The 19,331-nt window shown below is 35.9% G+C and overlaps 1 protein-coding gene across 1 annotated transcript in view; it reads right to left on the bottom strand.

Moving 5' to 3' along the window:
* ATAD1 (ATPase family AAA domain containing 1) overlaps positions 1-19,314 on the bottom strand; it is a 28,914-nt gene extending 9,600 nt beyond the window's left edge. Inside the window, exons 1-6 of the mRNA XM_070432771.1 lie at positions 19,182-19,314; positions 14,929-15,104; positions 9,846-9,944; positions 7,240-7,360; positions 5,599-5,799; positions 2,734-2,840 (exon numbers count right to left, since the gene is read on the bottom strand). Of these exons, the coding sequence (XP_070288872.1) occupies positions 2,734-2,840; positions 5,599-5,799; positions 7,240-7,360; positions 9,846-9,944; positions 14,929-15,090 (690 nt within the window). The 5' untranslated portion in view covers positions 15,091-15,104; positions 19,182-19,314. The remainder of the gene's footprint in view (positions 1-2,733; positions 2,841-5,598; positions 5,800-7,239; positions 7,361-9,845; positions 9,945-14,928; positions 15,105-19,181) is intronic.
* Between the last annotated feature and the right edge of the window lie 17 nt (positions 19,315-19,331).

Below are 19,331 nucleotides of genomic sequence, written 5' to 3'. Positions count from 1 at the left end.
ATCCTAATAGTGATAGCAATCCTGGTAAGATTTTTTTTTAAAAAAAAATTACTGTATTTTACAAAATATGGTTACTCAATGGCTACATGTTGAATAACTAAAAGCCATTTATGTTATAGCTTGGGAGTATATGTGGGATATTATAGTAATAAGGAAAGAATCATTTCCCCTAAGTCTAAGGATACTGGTAAAAGTAATAGATATGTACATTTTCCTCGACATTTCACATCATTATCTCATGGCATGTGTCAGCACTACAGGCGACATCTTTTCAATGCTGGTAATACCTCAAGCAACTCAACCTTAAACAAGGGCAACAGAATAAAAATAAACATCAAAATTCTGGGTAGAATTTTTTTTAAAATGCTGGTGACCCTGCCAACCTCTGTGTCAATGTCATTGATTTATAAAGGATGTAGAGATGAAAAATCAACATGAATAAAGACAAAGATATACAAAAGTTAATTTCTGAAGGGCTTCAATATTACCATTACTGTTGATATTTCAGTATAACCTAATAACAGCACACATTAGCTATCCAAAATGAAATTTATTGGTATTTTAATGGAAAGTTTTATTTAATATTATTTTATTTCAGCCTAAGAAGTTTTAGATTTCTGAAATAATTACAAGTTTAACTCCAGAACATGTTGAAAAATCCATTAAATCTTATATTTTACATTCAATGATATTTATGAGCCAAATTACTTTCAATTAACTGTGAAAGGTTGCCACCTAGAGGGAAAAAAGTACAAATACAAATTTGAGAAATGTTAGTTCTACAATGCAATTTTGCATTTGGTTAAGAGGTCTTAAAAAATCAAAATATTAATGCTCTTATTTTGTGGTTTGTTTGTTTTACTGACTATCTACAATTTTATAAATTAATAAGAAAGGAAAATTTCTTACTACATTTAAAACAAAAAAAAGTCTTAGAGTGATCAAATGAACTAATTGCATAAGATAAAGGATGAATATAAGAAAGTACATTTTAAGATAGAGTATTAAGTGTTAAAAGAGAGATACGAAACAAAAAAACCCATGGAAGGCCGAAATCGGTTTGGCTCAGTGGATTGAGCGTCGGCCTGCGGACTGAAAGGTCCCAGGTTCGATTCCGGTGAAGGGCATGTACCTGGGTTGCGGGCACATCCCCAGTGGGAGATGTGCAGGAGGCAGCTGATCGATGTTTCTCTCTCATCGATGTTTCTGACTCTCTATCTCTCTCCCTTCCTCTCTGTAAAAAATCAATAAAATATATTTAAAAAAAAAAAAAACCCATGGAAGATGGAATGATAAAAATTAGGATCAAGGAATCCAAATAAATCTAACATAACATGGACTAAAGAATACCGATAAGATAATAATAAATATTCATGATGAAAAAGCAAGAGTGAATGAAACCACTTGTAGTTTCACTTCAAGCAGCAAATTTTAAGGAGCAATTTTAGGGGGCAAAAACTGGTAGGGGACCTTTACACTTATCTTTATTTACTGTAAATGAACTAAAATAAAAAATGGAAAGCAACAGTAATTTTTTAGCATTTAAGCAACAAAATTAATGCACCTTTAGGTATTTAGTTAAGACTTTTAAAAATCTTTAGACAAAATATCAAGATACATTTTTTATCATTTCACATTTAAAATAATCAGATCTAAATTTATTCCTCAAAACTTTAGGTCAATGACTATCCTAAAAACACTATGGTCTTTTATGTCCCATGTATCTCAAGGTGAAGAACGTCATCAGTTAACTTGGATTTTTGGTAGTGGTGACAGATTTAATTGTGTCATTCTACTATTTTTGTTTCATTTGTGGCCATATCAGACATATAAGAAAGCTAGCTGGGGTACTGGATTCCATCCATAGTCAGAGAACAGACAATTTTAGAGAAAAGCTAACTGGTTCAGATCAAAGAAGAGTATGTCTAAAATTGTTATTTAAATTAATGTCAATTTTAACACCCTCAACACTAAAAAGGTTAAATAAAATGTTGCTGGAGTTATATTAAAAAGTAACATCTTTATTTGCTCCCTCAAATAAAAATCTGTCAAGGAAAACAGTAAGCACTATTAGCATGATAAGAAATCCTGGTTCTGAAAACTGTTTCAGTTGTGTATATCAGAACCATGCTGTGGAGCTCTGAATGAAGTGGCTCTGGAGTATAAAATTCATCCAATTATCATTCTTTCCTTGGCTTTTGAAACTATAATATGATAGGATAGAATATCATATTAAGCTATTTCCTTTTACCTGGCCTAAACTACTCAATTATCTAAGTATTTTAAATTCTGTTGCTTAGGAGAATACTAGTTTGGGAAACCTGTAAACTACTCCCACTGAAGAGCTTTATCAGAACCAATTATTAATAAAAATCGTTTCTATTAATGTCACCTAAATTCACCTGTTGTGCTTTCTTCTCTTTCTTTTGATTTATGGTAACATGGTGGATAAAGGAGGTTCTTTACCCCTCTGGCTACAAAACATACACAAATAATAAAGTATCTACAAAACTCAGATAAATTAATCGACAAACTGCAAAAAAACTAAAGAAATTAAGCTGAGGCCAGTATGAAGACAGTGCATTAGGGAGGTAAGCAAGGGTAAAAACAGACCCAGAGCCACTAGTCACTTCCTCTTTCTTGGCATAATGATCCTAAAAATTCCAAGGAGAGGTTTCACCCTGGATTTTTCTTTTCAACACTACAAGTTTAAGGCACATTTCTTTCAAATACCTGGCAACTGTGATCAGTATCCAATCCATCCCAGAGACTCATAAACTGAGCTTTCATCATGGCTGTAGCTTCATGGTCAGAACTTGAACGGTTTCGTAGAAAGGAGTCTAGAAGGAAAAGGTCCTTAATGTTAGAAATTAACAAATTATTTACTCTTTATATAATCTTAAATCATTTAACCAAAAGCCAATAACTTCCTGAAAGATTACAAGAAAAAGGGTTACTATGCCTTTTCACACATTATTCTGATATAACAATTTTGGCAAATTATTGGGCAAACTGAAAAACACACACACAATCAATTCAAAAACTTCATTTCTTTCCTAAAAATACATTTATGCTAACATATATAAAAGAAGTAAAGGATCTGGTACTGAGAGGCTAGAAAAAGATCAAGGAGTGTCTTCGAGGAAAATCTGTGTAGTTTGGCCCTAACTTTCCAGATTATCTGTATCCTTTGTGCTCTTAATTATGGGGTCACAACCTTTTCCTCACTTTCCTTGGTAATAAATAAAATGACATAAGAAAAATGTCAAAACACTATTAGGTGGGAAAATGTAGGACAGAAAATGGTTCAAAACTTACAAGCTAGCATACATGTAAAAAAGCAAACAAAATGCAAATAACTTTGGTTATTGCTCAGTGAAATACTTAAGAACAACTTTAATTTCCTGTTTTGAATTATTTTGTTTTCCAAATTATCTACAATGAACATCAAATGCTTTTAAGAAGCGGGGAAGCATTTTCCTTTTAGAATGAAAAAACTAAAAGGTCATACATCCTAAGAATAAAATAAGACAGTAAAAATAAATCCTGGATTTTCTTATACAGTTCCAATTTTGTACAATCTATCCATTATTGGACTATGTATCAAACTAACTCACCAAAAAAAAAAAAAAAAAAAAGACAAAGATAAAGAAAATCTAATCATTTAAAATTATTTATTTTTTGAAGATAAATTAAGTTCAGCTGCCTACTTAACCACCACTGTGTAGTAGTGCTTACAAGAGACACACTTAAATATAAGGGCTCAGAACAGTGAAAAGGATGGCAAACGACATGTAAATACTATTTGAAAGGTTGGATAAAGTATTTTTATAAAAACTTAATACATATCTGATAAATGTTGCTAGAACATTTTTTATATACTAAAAAAAAAAATCTAGACACAAACCTTATACCTTTCACAAAAAATTAACTCAAAATGCATCACAGATCTAAATGTAAAACACAAAACTATAAAGCCAGAATACAGGAGAAAATCCATACAGGGTATGATGATGAGTTTTTACAAACAACACCAAAAACAATCCATCAAAGAAAAAATAGTGGAGTTGGAGTCCATTAAAATTAAAAGTCCTTCCTTGTGGAAGACATTGTTAGAGAAAAGCCAAAGCACAGACTAGGGAAAAGTATTTACGAAACATATATTTGACAAAGGATTTGTATCCAAAATATACAATGAACTCTTAAAATTCAACAATAGAAAAACCCAAAAAGATCTAAACAGATACCCACCTCACCTCTCCAGAGAAGATATACAGATGCAAATAAGCGTATGAAAAGATGCTCAATAACACGTCACTAGGGAATTGCAAATTAATATAACAATAAGACACCGCTACAAGCTTATTAGAATAGCTAAAATAAAAAAAAACTTATAATAAAATCCAATAAACTGTTGAAGAAGATGCAGAACAACAGATTCCTTTTATTTATTGCTGATGAAACTGCAAAATGGTATAGCCATTTTGGAAGATAGTTTGCTAGTTTCTTACAAAGCTAAATATCGTTTTACCATAAGATCCAGCAATCATAATGAACATCAACAAGAATTACCAAAAAGCCCTAGCTAGTTAGAGCGTAACCTGTGGCCTGAAGGGTCCCAGGTTCAATTCCGGGGAAGGGCACATGCCCGGGTTGCAGGCTTGATCCCCAATGTTGGGTGTGCAGGAGGCAGCCGGTCAATGATTCTCTTTCATCACTGATGTTTCTATCTCTCTCTCCCTCTCCCATCCTCTCTGAAATCAATAAAAATATATTAAAAAATTACAAAACAAAAAAAAATCACCCCAAAAAACCAACAATACAAGCAAGGAAATCCAAATGACTAATCAACATGTTAAAAGATGCCTGAATTTAATAGTAAGCTGGAAAACCCAAATTAAAACAATGAGATAATTTATGCTATTTAAACTGGCAAAAAGTAATGATAATATCTGACAAAAAAAATTTTAGGGAGTTTCTAGGGATACAAACTACACAATGAAAGTGAAAACAGGTATAACCACTCTGAAGAACTGGTAGTCCTCATTCGGTTGAAGATGAACACAACACACAGTCTAATGGTTCAACTACTAGTTGATATCTACCCTGGACAAACATGTGCTTAAGGAAACATGCAAATGGATGTCTACTGCATTCGGTTTGTAAGAGGGAAAACAGAAAAAGCTATCCAATAGGATAATGAACAGACTCATTCAGCAACACAGAAATTATGCAGAGCATATTAGGATGGTGGTTATCACTTTTGTTTTTAATAATTTGGCCTAAAAATTGTTAAAAACTCAACTTGGCCCAGCCGGCATGGCTCAGTGGTTGAGCATCACTTTGAACCAGGAGATCATGGTTCGATTCCAGTCAGGGTGCATGCTTGGGTTGCGGGCTCGATACCCAGTGGGGGGCGTGTAGAAGGCAGCCAATCACTGATTCTCTCTCATCATTGATGTTTCTATCTCTCTCTCCTTCTCCCTTCCTCTCTGAAATCAATAAAAATATATTAAAAAAACAAAACTCAATTTGGTCATCTAAATACCAACCTTAAATATGGCATTTTAAAATGCTCCAATAGAAAACATAGCATACCTATTTCATCTATAAAGATGATGGAAGGCTGCAGCTTTATGGCAAGAGAAAAAACAGCAGCAGCTAATTTCTGAGATTCTCCATACCACTTATCTGTCAGTGTTGAAGGCTGAAGGTTAATAAATCGACAGCCTGCTTCTTTGGCTGTAGCCTTGGCAATCAATGTTTTACCACAGCCTGGAGGCCCATAGAGAAGAACACCTGGAAATAAACATGTTTTTATTATTTCCTTTAAGAGAACAAGATACTTGCTTTAGTTTGTGATAATCAACATATTAATTCTAGCCACAGTATAATTTTTCCCAATATTCACTTGTTTTTATTCACATTTTTTAATAGTAGAAAAGGAAGAAGCCATATTCTATATTCAGTGTCAGTGATGACAAGTATTTGGGATTATGGAATCTTGTGCCTCCTCCCTTCAATAAAAATGTCCGGCCAGGTAACGTTCACTTTTTGACCTGGGTGATAATTACATAAGTGTTAGTGTTATAATTACCCATTCAACTATTTTATTCCCATTTCCTTATATATGTTAAATTTCACTAAGATTCATGTTTTCTCACCTGACATGTTATCAGTGACTCTAGCAATATTATTTAAAAGTGGCACTTTTTTTTTTGCCTGCCAGTATGGCTCAGTAGTTGAGCATTGACCTATGAACCAGGAGGTTACAGTTCGATTCCAGGTCAGGGCACATGCCCGATTGCAGGCCCAATCCCCAGTAGGCATTACATTTAAGGATGCAGTTATAAGCCCCCTACTGGGGAATGGAGCCCGAAATGTGGGCATGTGAACTGACTAGGAATTGAACCATGACCTCCTGGTTCATAGGTTAACGCTCAACCACTGAGCCACGACACGGCTGGGCATCTTTCAATTCTTGAATTCCAAGACTTTCAAAGTAATTACTAAGGACAAGGAAACATTTCCCTTAAAAATAATGTGTATTTAGTAATTAATTGGAAATAATTAAAAGGGAAAAAGTCACTAGAATTGTGAAACAACAAAAAAGTCTTATTGTACACTTGAAACCTATATAATCCTATTAACCAATGTTGCCCCAATAAATTTAATTTTTTAAAAAAAGTCTTATCTCGAAAACAAAACAAAAAAACCACATTGTGACTTTGGACGTTTTTTTTAACCTTGATTTTCCCAATTTCCATTTATTTGGACGTAATAAATGAGTTTGAAATAAAAGGATTATTTTGCAATGTTAACTTCATCTAAATTTGGGAAGCTAAAGAATGAGCGATTATATTGGAAACCTATTCACACTGTTGTTGGCCATCCAATTCCGATTCATCACTCTGAATCCCTGGAGCAGATAGAGAAGTTGCATCAGACCTACATGGAGGAGCTAAGGAAATTATCTGAGAAGCACAAAGGGAAGTATGATATCCCAGAGCTCTAATCTTTAACTGTACTTTAGGAGAATGAGAGAACATCCCACTGACAGAATAAATATGTTAAATACCTGAAGAAAAAACACACAAAAAGAATGAGCAATTATTTGAAAACTGTTAGTTAACTGGATCTCAGCATTCTCTAGAAAATCTAACTTCAAATCCATCAGTTCTATAATGACAAAGTTTCAGTGGTTCTAAGATTTTTAATGCTGTAGCAAATATACTTTACCTTTTGGAGGCTGTAGAAGCCTAGAATTTTCAAACAAATGCTTCTTTTTGATAGGTAAGATGACAGTGTCTTTCAGATCCGTAATGACATCATCTAAACCTGCTATATCACTCCAAGTAACCTGGTAAAAGGTAAGGTCAACATGAATTTTACAACGGATGTATACTCACTAAAGTAAAAAAAATTCCACCAGCCCCAGCTGGTTTGGCTCAGTGGATAGAATGTCGGCCTGCAAACCAAAGGGTCCCTGGTTCGATTCCAGTCAAGTGCACATGCCCAGGTTGTGGGCTCGATCCCCAGAGGGGGGCATGCAGGAGGCAGCCGATCAATGATTCTTTCATCATTGATGTTTCTAGCTCTATCTCCCTCAATAAAAACAATAAAAATATTTTTAAAAATATATATACATATACATATATATATTTTTTGTTGATTTCAGGGAGGAAGGGAGAGGGAGATAGAGATAGAAACATCAATAATGAGAGCGAATCATTGATCGGCTGCCTCCTACGTGCCCCCCACTGGTGATCGAGCCCACAACCTGGGCATGTGCCCTTGGCTGGAATCGAACCTGGGACCCTCCAGTCCGCAGGCTGACGCTCTATCCACTGAGTCAAACCAGCCAGGGCAATAAAAATATATTTTTTTTAAAAATTTCCCCCAAATGGTAACATTTATTCTGATAAGTATACATAAACAGTAAAAGATTAAAATTATATATTACTGAGAGTAAAGACATTTCATAGTAATAATGAAATTAAAGCACTATGACACTGCAAAAAGGAAATTTAATAGTCAAATACCTACCATTAAAAAAAGAAAAAAGCACTAGGTCTGGCACTTAAAACTGCAGGGACTTTAAAAGCTGAATTCACTCAGCCGAGAAGATTGACAACCAGCTCAGTTAATTCAGCACTGTTGATCTGGAAGAGCTCACCAGAAGTGTACCTAATTCATATATGATGCTGTCAAGCATAATAGGAGTGAATTTTAGAAAAAAGGCCTATACCACCCAAATGGACTTCTGAATTTTATTAACCAAAAGTAAAATAGTATTAAAACTTATCTTTATAAATAGTAAATAGGGGACAAATACTTTCAAAATAGACAGTTTGCCCAGCTGGTGTGGCTCAGTGGTTGAGTATCGACCTATGAACCAGGAGGTCACAGTTCGAATCCCAGTCAGGGCACATGCCTGGGTTGTGGGCTCGGTCCCCAGTGTGAGGTGTGCAGGAGGCAGCCGATCCATGATTCTCTTTCATCATTGATGTTTCTATCTCTCTCTCTCCCTCTCTCTTCCTCTCTGAAATATATTTTTAAAAAATAAAATAAAACAGACACAGTTTGTGTATTTTAAAGCCTTCTGACGTTTTTTTAATAAACTGAAAAGACCATTAAAAAAAAAAAATCAACCTAACTCTAATATAACTGAGTAAAGAGGCTGAATTTGGTGCCAGTCAGAAGCGGTATTTACAACAAACTTACTTTCTTTAAAACTTAAAAAAAAGTACTATTTTAAATTTAAAAATCAAATTCAAATAGAGGATTAATTCTGGGGGTATGTATGTCTTTGTGCACACAGATAATAACAGACATTGTAGATTTTTATTTTCTAGATTTGGGAATAGGATATCAAATTTCATTCTATTTATTTATAACCTCTTGTTACAAAATGTACTTAAACCTCTTCTTACAAAATATTCACATAAGATTTTTAGAGTTTACATTACTCTGGTCCTCAAAATAACCCTTTTTAAGTAGATAGAGCAGGTATTATACATGTATAATCCAGAACAATTCCCTGGGTTATACATGAGGGAACTGAGACTCAAAGAGGACATAATTTGCCAAGGCCATGAATGGAAAACCGGGATTCAGAATCTTGTGTTGCCTACCATACTTCATTTTAAAAATCTAAGTTTAAATTCCACATCAAATATCCACATGACTTAAAGCAATATATTTTATATGCCACAAAGGTAAATATAAAAAAGCACAAATTTAACTCAACAAATGTGCACAAAAATAAGTTAACAAAGCAGGACTGGAATTATTATCCTTATGCTTGCAAGGCAAGCCCTTGGCTGGAGTATGGGAACTTAGGTTTTAAGAGTGTTCCCATCACTCCCTGGTAAGAACAGTTCACTGTGCCTAAACTATTTGTACACACAATTTGGTTTATGGCAAATACCTATTTTCCTTTAGAACTTTGGTATATGTGAGAAAAACAAAGTCTACATAGCCAGTACCGATTAAAACCCTGGGCATGAAGTCTCTAATGAGTTTCCCCATGGATAGTATTTTACATGGGTTCTCACAACTTGTTGAAGGAGGAATCAGGTGCATCCTGTGTGACTTTACTGGGAGAAGAGTCTTGGACGCTTGTGCCTGATTTCCTTCAGACTTTATCATTTTATCCCATGACCCTCTTTCCTTGCTGATTTTGCCTTGTATCCTTTGGCTGTAATAAGCCATGTCTGTGGGGACCCCTATGCTGAATGCTCTGATTCCTCCTACAGAATCATCAGACCTGGTTATGGCCTTTGGGACCACTGACACAAAATTCTAGACCCCCCAAAATATTAAATAAGATTAAAGGTACATACATGCATGTTAAGAGGGTCTACAAGATGAGCAGCAATACTCATTTCATATTCTGAAAGCTTCACATTTTTCACACCAATTTGCTTCATTAACTTCTCCGCCTAGGGGGGAAGGGAACAAGCAACCTTCTTTAGTTTGATATTTAGATATGGGCACTTCAAAAGAGGCATCTGTGAAATATAAAAAGCAATGAACACAAGAATTTTCCAAGAATATTCTAGGCCCCTTGACTTCATCCTTGCCCGTTGTAAGTCCTTAGGTAAAGAAAAATTTGAGGGTCTACTCTACAGAAACAAGAGCAATTTAAACTAGCTCGTGAAAAATGAGGGGAAATGAGAAAATAGGGTACATATTTTAAAGAGATAAATACAGGGCCTCACACTGCTGCAATGAGACTCTAAGGTCCAACTTGATATCTCTTTCCTAGTAGGATGATCATGACAGGTACAGACGAAACCTCAAGATGAAAGACTGAGGAATTAAAGATATCAAGAAATAGACAAATGGAATTTATTTAAATTAACAGAGTATCTGAAAACAGGTGCCTAGCTTCCTTCAAATTACTCAGGTATTTACAATAGGTGTTCATACCTATCTAATTTCAAATTGTTCTGAGATGCTCTCCCATAAAGTCAATTCCTGATGCTAGGCAACCAGATAAACATTTACTGAGTGTGCCAAATATTATGTCAAAATACCATAAATAGATTAACTCATTGAATCTTCAGAGTGAGCCTATGGGCTAGACACAATTTTTCTCCATAATGGAAAAAGAAACCGAAATTTAGCTCAGACTAAGTAATTGCCTTAGGTTAAAGTGAGCCAATGAAAGAGGCAATATTCAAATCCTGGCAGTCCAACACTAGAACCCATACTCTAACCACCAAACATATTACCTTGGTTTCCCCAATTATATAAAAGTTTGTGATTACTAAGGAGTCTTAAATAATCTACAAATAACATTCAAATTTCAAATAAGTTAGCATTTTTAGAAATGAAGGTGCTCTGCTAAGTCATGAATTTACCTAAATTTTTGTTACATTTTCCTAAAATACTTGTGATTATATTAAATCTTGCTGTTTGTCAGGGGTATCGCTGCTCTACAAGGAAATTCAAATCACACAGCATTCTAGTTATAGAGTGGTTAAAGGATTAGTATAAATGTGTGTTGATCATGTCCTAGTAATAATAGCATTTTTTAAAAGTGCTATGAACCACATCATTATTCCTATTCTGTATCCCCCTGTAAAATTACTCAATGGATAAAGCAGCCTTTCCCAGATCCCTTTTACCTCTTTCTTATAAATATCTTCTCTTTCACTGCCTTTAAATCTTTTATGTGTCAGTTATGAAAGGTATCCTATTGTGCTATCTATAACAATATTAACTCTTCCTTTTCATTATGATTCTATAAATGTAAAGCCATCCCACATGTGTTCTTTTTTAGGCCATGCTCTAAAATAGTTGGTTCTCAACGGGGGGTGATTTTGCATCCGAAAGGACATTTGGCTAAGTTTTGGGTTGTGACAACTTGAAGGGAAGAGTGCTACTGGTATCCAGTCAGCAGAGATGGGGATGCTGCTAAACATTTCAGAAGGCACAGGATAGCCTGTCTCCTTACCCTCCCACCAAATTATCTGGCCCCAAATGTCATTACTACCGAGTTGGGAAACCTGCCTTTTTCTCCATTAAAGTCACATTCTGATTTTAAAAATTAAGAAGTGGGGTAGGAAATAGTAAACTAATATTTTTGCCTTAAACAGGGAAAGAAGAAATGGAGAAAAGGAGAAGAAACACTCATTTCATTCAGATTCTGAAAGATCACTAAAGTTGTTTGTTCTTTTGGAAGAATAATTTTAGAAAGAGATAGCATTACCAAATAAAGAATAAAAAAGAGAGATGAACTAATTAAATGTAGGTTAAAAACCTTTTACTGCCCTAGCTGGTTTGGCTCAGTGGATAGAGCACTGGACTACGGACTAAAGGGTCCCAGATTCGATTCTAGTCAAGGGCACATGCCTGGGTTGCAGGCTCAATCCCCAGTAGGGGGCATGCAGGAGGCAGCCAATCAGTGATTCTTTCTCATCATTGATGTTTCTATCTCTCCCTCTCTCTTCCTCTCTGAAATAAAAATATATTTTAAAAAATACACCTTTTACTGAGGTCACGGCTAAAGGACATAATCCAATTTAAGTGTAGAAAGAGGAAATCACTGATACAGAGCTTTTAAAAATGTACTTAATTAGAAAATAGCAAAGAATTTGAGTAATTATCTTTATCTATTAGGTGCAAGCTCTTACCACCAACATACATTAAAATTCTAGAAAATGTACTTTTCTAGATATGTGAAGACCATCATCTTAGGGAAAGTGCACTTACATCTCTTCCTTCTGATTTTACCATATGTATTCTGAAAGTTATTGGGTAAAATGCCCAAATCAAATGTCATCTTCCCATAAACTTGCCCTACCAGTTTCTAAACCTCTATAAAGATATTATGAGTCACCCAGCCAGTGTGGCTCAGTGGATGAGTATCGACCTATGAACCTGGGGGGTTCAAGGTTCATTTCCTGGTCAGGGCATTTGCTCAGGTTGTGGGATCGATCCCAAGTGTGGGGCTTGCAAGAGGCAGCTGATCAATGATTCGCATCATCATTGATGTTTCTATCTCTCTCTCCCTCTCCCTTCCTCTCTGAATTCAATAAAAATTAGAGCATTTGAGGGTATGTGCTAGGGGTGGGGGCGGCCGGGGAGAGGTCAATGGGGGAAAAAGGAGACTTATATAATACTTTAAACAATAAAGAATTTAAATTAAAAAAAAAATTAGAGCGTTATCCCAATATGTGAAAGTTGCGGGTTGGATCCCCGGGTCAGGACACATACAAGCAGCAACCAATGAATGCATAAATAAGTGGAACAACAAATTGATGTTTCTCTCTCTCTCCAAAATCAATAAAAATTTTTAAAAAGATATTATGAGTCTTTGAAGACACCAGAGAAATCTTGAATTTATTTGTAAGATGTCTTTTTTCTTTTCCCAGATTATCACAAAGTCCTTCCAACATCCATTATTATTACTCTTTCTGCGCATTACATTCCTTTTCTCACTCCCTTACTCTATCTACTAGGTCTTTGCCAGAACTGTTTCCATATCATCCACCGACTCGAAAGTTTTTAATGGCTTACCACTGACTGTACAGAAGACTCCAACTGGTCAATAGCGTACTTCAATAGCCAGGGAGATAAGGCAGGGAAAAAGGAAGGGTAACAGAGAACTATATCTCCTGGCCAAACAGAAAGCACGCCTCCTTCTTAGTTGATGAACTTCTAAACTGCTGTGGCATTTATCAGCCTCTGCTCACCCAACAAAATATTAAAAAGACTGAGTAAAAAAAAAGCAGAGCTCTGTTCTCTAACTTTATACTCAAGAGTCCTTCATCATTTAGTCCCTTAATTTTCCCTCCAAATTCTACTAGTTAGTTGCATAAACACTCTATTCCAACCCATGTAGTCTATTTACTGTTTCTTTAACAGGTGTTGTTATTCCTACCCCCATCATGATTCTGTTCATGATTTTCTACTTAAAACTGTCCTTGCCTATTCAAGGCCAAGATCTTTCATGAAGTCATCCTCAATTGCCTCAGTCATCAGTGAATGCTTTCTGTGAATGCCATAGTTTCTGTCTTCACTACTCAGTAGGAAATTAGAATGATCTACTTATGATTATAATTTATATTGTCATGAACAAGTCTTTTCTCCCTACATGGCACGATGATGACAAATATGGTATTAGATACTTCACGTACCTGATATTTTGACCAATACTATATACGCAGTTTTCAATAAAGGCTTAATGTGTTCATGTATTACTTAAGTATCTATATTTGGCTTTCTACATGTCTTCCACATGTGTATCCCAGCACTCTTAGAAACCAAGAAAATAAATGACAAAATTGTGTTCAAAGTCACATTCTGCTCTTTAAAAATTTTTAAATAACATGACGTTATCAATAATTTGACCTCAGATTTAAATTGACTTTCATGATTCAGGTGGCGGGAGTGGGGCTGCACTTAGGTTGACATGTGGGTACATGTGGGCATACACAAATTCATTTTTTTTAAAAATCCATACTAGTCAGACTTCCTAGAGAGCTATGAGTTGACTGATATGATGATATAATCTAGACATTGAGTCAATTAGTTTATAATCATATTCGAGGAACAAACTCACAAGTGTCCAAATTGCTTTTCAGACATATACAATAAGCAGTAATTATAAAAGTATAGTTTTCATTGATTTAAGAGCTATGCATAGCACTATAAAACAGTCATTTCTTTATATCCCAATTTCTCACACCAGCCTACAGCATTTGAAAGAACAAGATTTATTCATCTTTTATTCTTGGCACCAAGCATTTGCTAGGAGCTCAATAAAGATTTATTGAATGCAACAGGGTCACAATTCACAGAAATCTAAAAATCCATGAATAAAAAACATCTTGCCCTCAAGCAGCAAGAAAAATTTGATAGACTCCTTGAAGGCTTTGTTTTTTTAAAGAAAAACAGGAACCAAAACAAATATATCATCTGATGAGAAAAGGACCACAAGAGGCAATAGGTGAAAAATAAAATTACAACTTATATTAACATTTTTAAAGCAATTCCTTAATTAGAAATTCGGGTAGTTTGTAAATTTATGACTGAATACCTGTCAGTATTTTCCACATTTCAAATGTCAAACAAAGCAAAATGTACACCTTATTAAAGATAAATTTTGTTTAATCTGTTAAAAAATTTTACCTAGATTCCTTCAGAAACAAATAGCTGACAAAAAATAATCTAATGAGAAAGTTCAGAACCAAATGCTATAATGTTTTTATTCATCATTTTCTATTCTAAAGTTGCTTATATATCAAAAAGTATTTGAGAAACAATTATTTTTAGGAATAATGAAATATGACAAAAACATTTTAATGTAAATCTTACAGAATTTCTCATTAACTTATAATTCTACTACATCCTTAGTTTTATGGAAAAATATTTGCTAACTACAAGAAAAATGATCCTCAAATATTTTATTCATACCTGTTTCTGAGCTTCTACTTTTTGCTTTCTGGTTGGATCAATTGCATCTACCATCCATTTGATTGTAAAGTATGTTACTGCACCAAATATTGTCAAACGGAAAATTAACCCAACAACTTCATTCCGACTCAAGGGACGAGAAAAGGCTTCAGCATGTACCATCTTGACAGTTAACCCTTAAAAAACAAACAGAAATGTCACTAAGTAATAACTAGTCATAAAAACTGGGAGGCTGGTAAGAACCTTATATTAAGCAACAAGAACTGCTAGTCAAATTCAACATTACCTACCTTTAAAAAGTGTTTTATTTTGAGGAGAAATGGATTTTTAAGTGTCAGGTAAACAAACACATTTTAAGCTCCCCTTGGTAACTGAAGGGACAAATTAGAAACTGAGGTTAATTTACTAGAATTTTTAATGAACTTCCTAAAAGCTCATATAATTTAAGTAGAGAATAATTCTATTTGAAAAATACAAAACATTTTAAGCTATTTATTTACTCTTCAAACAGCTTTAAAATAACTACAATTTCAGAGTCTAGAAAAATAATGACTCTAACACTCATCTAACCGAAGAAAGGCAGCCCAACAATGAGATACTTTACTAATGTGATGGTAAGAATTTCTTCTATTAAGTGTAAAGTAAACCAGGTAATTTTTGAGTAAAATTCAAATTGTGAACTCACTACTTCCTAATATTTACTTTTAAAGGTCCTCAAGGCCTGCTTAAATTTAAGCATGCCATTTCCTTAATAAGTGTCATTTTTTGAGCTATATATACTATTGTTTCCTACAACCCAGCTAAATCTGAAGCAACAGAATCTTCAAATATTTTTGAACCACAAAAATACAGCCCACACCCAAGAGAGAGAGGGCTAAAAAAAGGCAATGAGCCTATTTTTACATATATTTCTGAATAGCTACATCAGTCATAGTTAGGCTTACAGAAGGCATGCACACTCCTGTCCAAGGCAATGCCTACCCAGAATAACAACCTTATTAGGGACAATGTGATTATCACATTTTGGGAGATGGAATCTCAGCTTCAAATAACACTTAATACTCTCACTAGAGGCCCCGGTGCACAAAATTTGTGCACGGGAGGGGTGGGGGGCGAGTCCCCTTTGCCCAGCCTGCACCCTCTCCAATCTGGGACCCCGCAGGGATGGGGCCTAAACCGGCAGTCGGACATCCCTCTTGCAATCGGGACCACTGGCTCCTAACTGCTCACCTGCCTGCCTGCCTGATCATCCCTAACCACCTCTGCCTGCGGGCCTGATTGCCCCTAATCGCTCTCCCCTGTCAGCCTGATCGCTCCTAACCGCTCAGCCTACCTGCCTGATCGCCCCTAAATGCCTCTGCCTCAGCCCCCGCCACTGTGGCTTTGTCTGAAAGGACGTTCAGAAGGTCATTTGGCTGCCCAGTCTAATTAGCATATTATGCTTTTATTAGTATAGATAGCACAGAAATGTGTTGAGTGCTATATGACCAGGGGGAAAAAAACAAAGAGAATATACATTTTGCACTAATGTGAAAGGGAACAAATCAGGATTTGTACAAATGGCTCAGCAACAGGTAAAAATTAGGTACTGCAGGTCACTCCAGCTCTAAAAATTATTTCTCTTCTCACTATTACTACTCAATTAAAGATCCTCTTCATGTCCCTCCCTCTAAAATAGTGCCCACAATTTTGAAATTCCTTTTAGATACCTCCCCTCCATTCAAGAGTATATATACCCCTCCCTAATAAAAAGACCTCAAATCTTTCCCTTTATTTACAGGAATCCCAACTATTAAAGACTATTCTAACCTAGCCCCAAAAGAGTAACTTAAGCATTTTACTTCTCACCACTTCTTAGTAGGAATTCTCAATAGTTGGTGTCACTAGGATCGGAAAATGCCTTAAGTATTATCCCTCTAGCCCAGTAGTTGGCAAACTTAGTCAACAGAGCCAAATATCAACAGTACAATGATTGAAACTTCTTTTGAGAGCCAAATTTTTTAAACTTAAACTATATAGGTAGGTACATTGTTATTAACTTAATTAGGATACTCCTAAGGCTTAGGAAGAGCCACACTCAAGGGGCCAAAGAGCCGCATGTGGTGGCTCGCGAGCCGCAGTTTGCCGACCACTGCTCTAGCCTATCTGCCCTGGATGGGCCATTTCTCCCCATTCATCTAGGATTAGTCAAATTCTATCCAAATTTTAAAAGCTTTACATGCTCCATGAAGGCTTTCAGATCACACTAATCCTCTATATTATTCATTTGGTTGTATTATTTAACTTATGTGATATTGAGTCTGCTCAACTAGAGTTTAAATCCTTATAAACAAGATTTATATTTTACCCATTTTTATAACTGTCACATACAAAAAAAGAGGCTATTCAATAATTATTTAACAAATAAATTGGAACTGCAGAAAACCTCCCATTCAATCATTCCAACACAATTGCTGTCCAATTTCTTAATGGCTTCAAAGAAAAGTCAAAGGTTCCACTGACTTGACTTCTCCATTACTAGAAGCCATTCACTTTACAATATGACATTATTTCATTTAAACTTAACTAAAAAAATTAAAAGCCTTCATTGTGGGGGAAGAAACTGGGGCCTAGAAGTACTAAATGATTTATTTAATTCATACCATAAAGCACTTATTAAATGTATATAATGCCTACTATATACTGGACATACAATAATGGCTAAGATACAATTACTTTACACAAGGAACGCAGTCTTATATTAATTGTTTTTTTTTAATGGAGCTAGGGAGAAGCCACCTAATTAAAATGTCTCCTCTTATAATAAATCAAAGTGTGCTTTCTTCCATCAGCATAAATTTCTATAAATAGGTTAAGAATATTCCACTTCTCATAGGATGTGAAAATTTGACTTCTTTAGCCTTTATTCCAACAGAGTAAATTTGAAAATGCAGTTGGATAGGATATGTAGTATCATTATGAGGGACACTATTCATTGACGAAAATAAACCGGTAGGCAAAATAAGGGTTTTAACTTAACAATCTTTGAAAACTAGAGATGTTTGAATAAAAGGTTTTCATTTATTTAAAGTTTTAGTAGTGAAAAAACTGCCATCTACTGGATGTTCACTGAACTACATGAATAACTACAGTTATTCCGAGTACATCCCAATCAAGATAGTAACAATTTTAATTCTATAAAAAATATTAAGATGCAAGACCTCTGTTAACTACATTATTTCCTATAATTAAATCATTAGCTGTAATACAGTAGTCCAGACCTACGGTCATTTCTAAAATAGTAACTCCATCTTTTAAAATGACCTCAAAATCCTGAAATGAAACTGAAACTTCTACTTGTAGGTTGTAACTGTATATACTTTATTGCACACTTATCTATCATTCATATGACATTGATATGCCTGCAATGTAAGGTCGTTACAGTAACACCACCATTACAGCACAATTTGCAATGAAAGCTGCATATGCATACGGCAGTAGGGAATGTATTTCAACCTTTTATAAAACATGAGGATCAACGACATGACACACACTTATGTACAATATAGATGGTGCTCTGTACAACTAAGAAATACCGCAAAACACTGTCACGCTGTTATTTGTTAGAGAAACATGACACCAGATAGTTGTTCATTTCAAAGAGTTCTTCTCCATTTCAGGGCAGAAAACTCTGAAATCGCACTACCTTGTCAATGACCAGTGTACCGACAGGTTAAGGACTGAGTCTAGTGTTCACCCTGTAGTATTTCTCTCCTGATTCAGGGCAGTGTTTTTACAAAGTTTTTCTTAACCCCAAAGTCCCAGTTTCGCAGACATCAAGGTCCAATGAACACGAGGCTATGTCCGTCAATGAAAGACTGCCAACCTTCACATAAAGGACAGGTTATAATTAACATCATCCTCCGCGAAAGTGTGCCCCGGCCGTAAGAATCACCTCCGCTTCTGCACTAGGTGGGATCCGTGCCACTGCAACAATCACACCCCGTTCACTCGGGCCGCCTTGGCGAAGACCCCGGTTCTGAGGTGGCCCGGGACGACCCCAAGCCCAAGCAGCGACCCCGATGCCTTACAGATTCCCTGCAGGAAACGGCGTAACTCTCGGGAGCAGTTCTCGCCGAGACCCGAGGGCCTAGGCCGGGCGGGAAGCCAAGGCGAGGCCGGGGACGCCCTTGGAGGTGAATCCGCTGGAGACCCAGGGTTGGGGGAGGCTAGGGGGCGACATGGAGGTGGGACATGGAGGAAGGAGAGCTGACCTTTCTCGCTGGGCTTCCCAGCTCCGAGCCGGTCCTTGAAGGAGCTCACTGGGATCCCGCGCCCGCACCACGAGGCTCCGCCGGAACCCGCTACTCCCTCCCGTGCAAAAACACCGGCAGCAGGAGTCCTCAGCTAGTGTCACCCGGGAA

This window comes from Myotis yumanensis, unplaced genomic scaffold (genome assembly GCF_028538775.1).
Source record: "Myotis yumanensis isolate MYYU_CA2020_CCGP unplaced genomic scaffold, mMyoYum1.0.hap1 SCAF_13, whole genome shotgun sequence".
Classification (NCBI taxonomy): Eukaryota; Metazoa; Chordata; class Mammalia; order Chiroptera; family Vespertilionidae; genus Myotis; species Myotis yumanensis.
The sequence above is the reverse complement of the archived record's forward strand: the minus strand, read 5'-3'. Positions and strand labels throughout refer to the sequence as shown.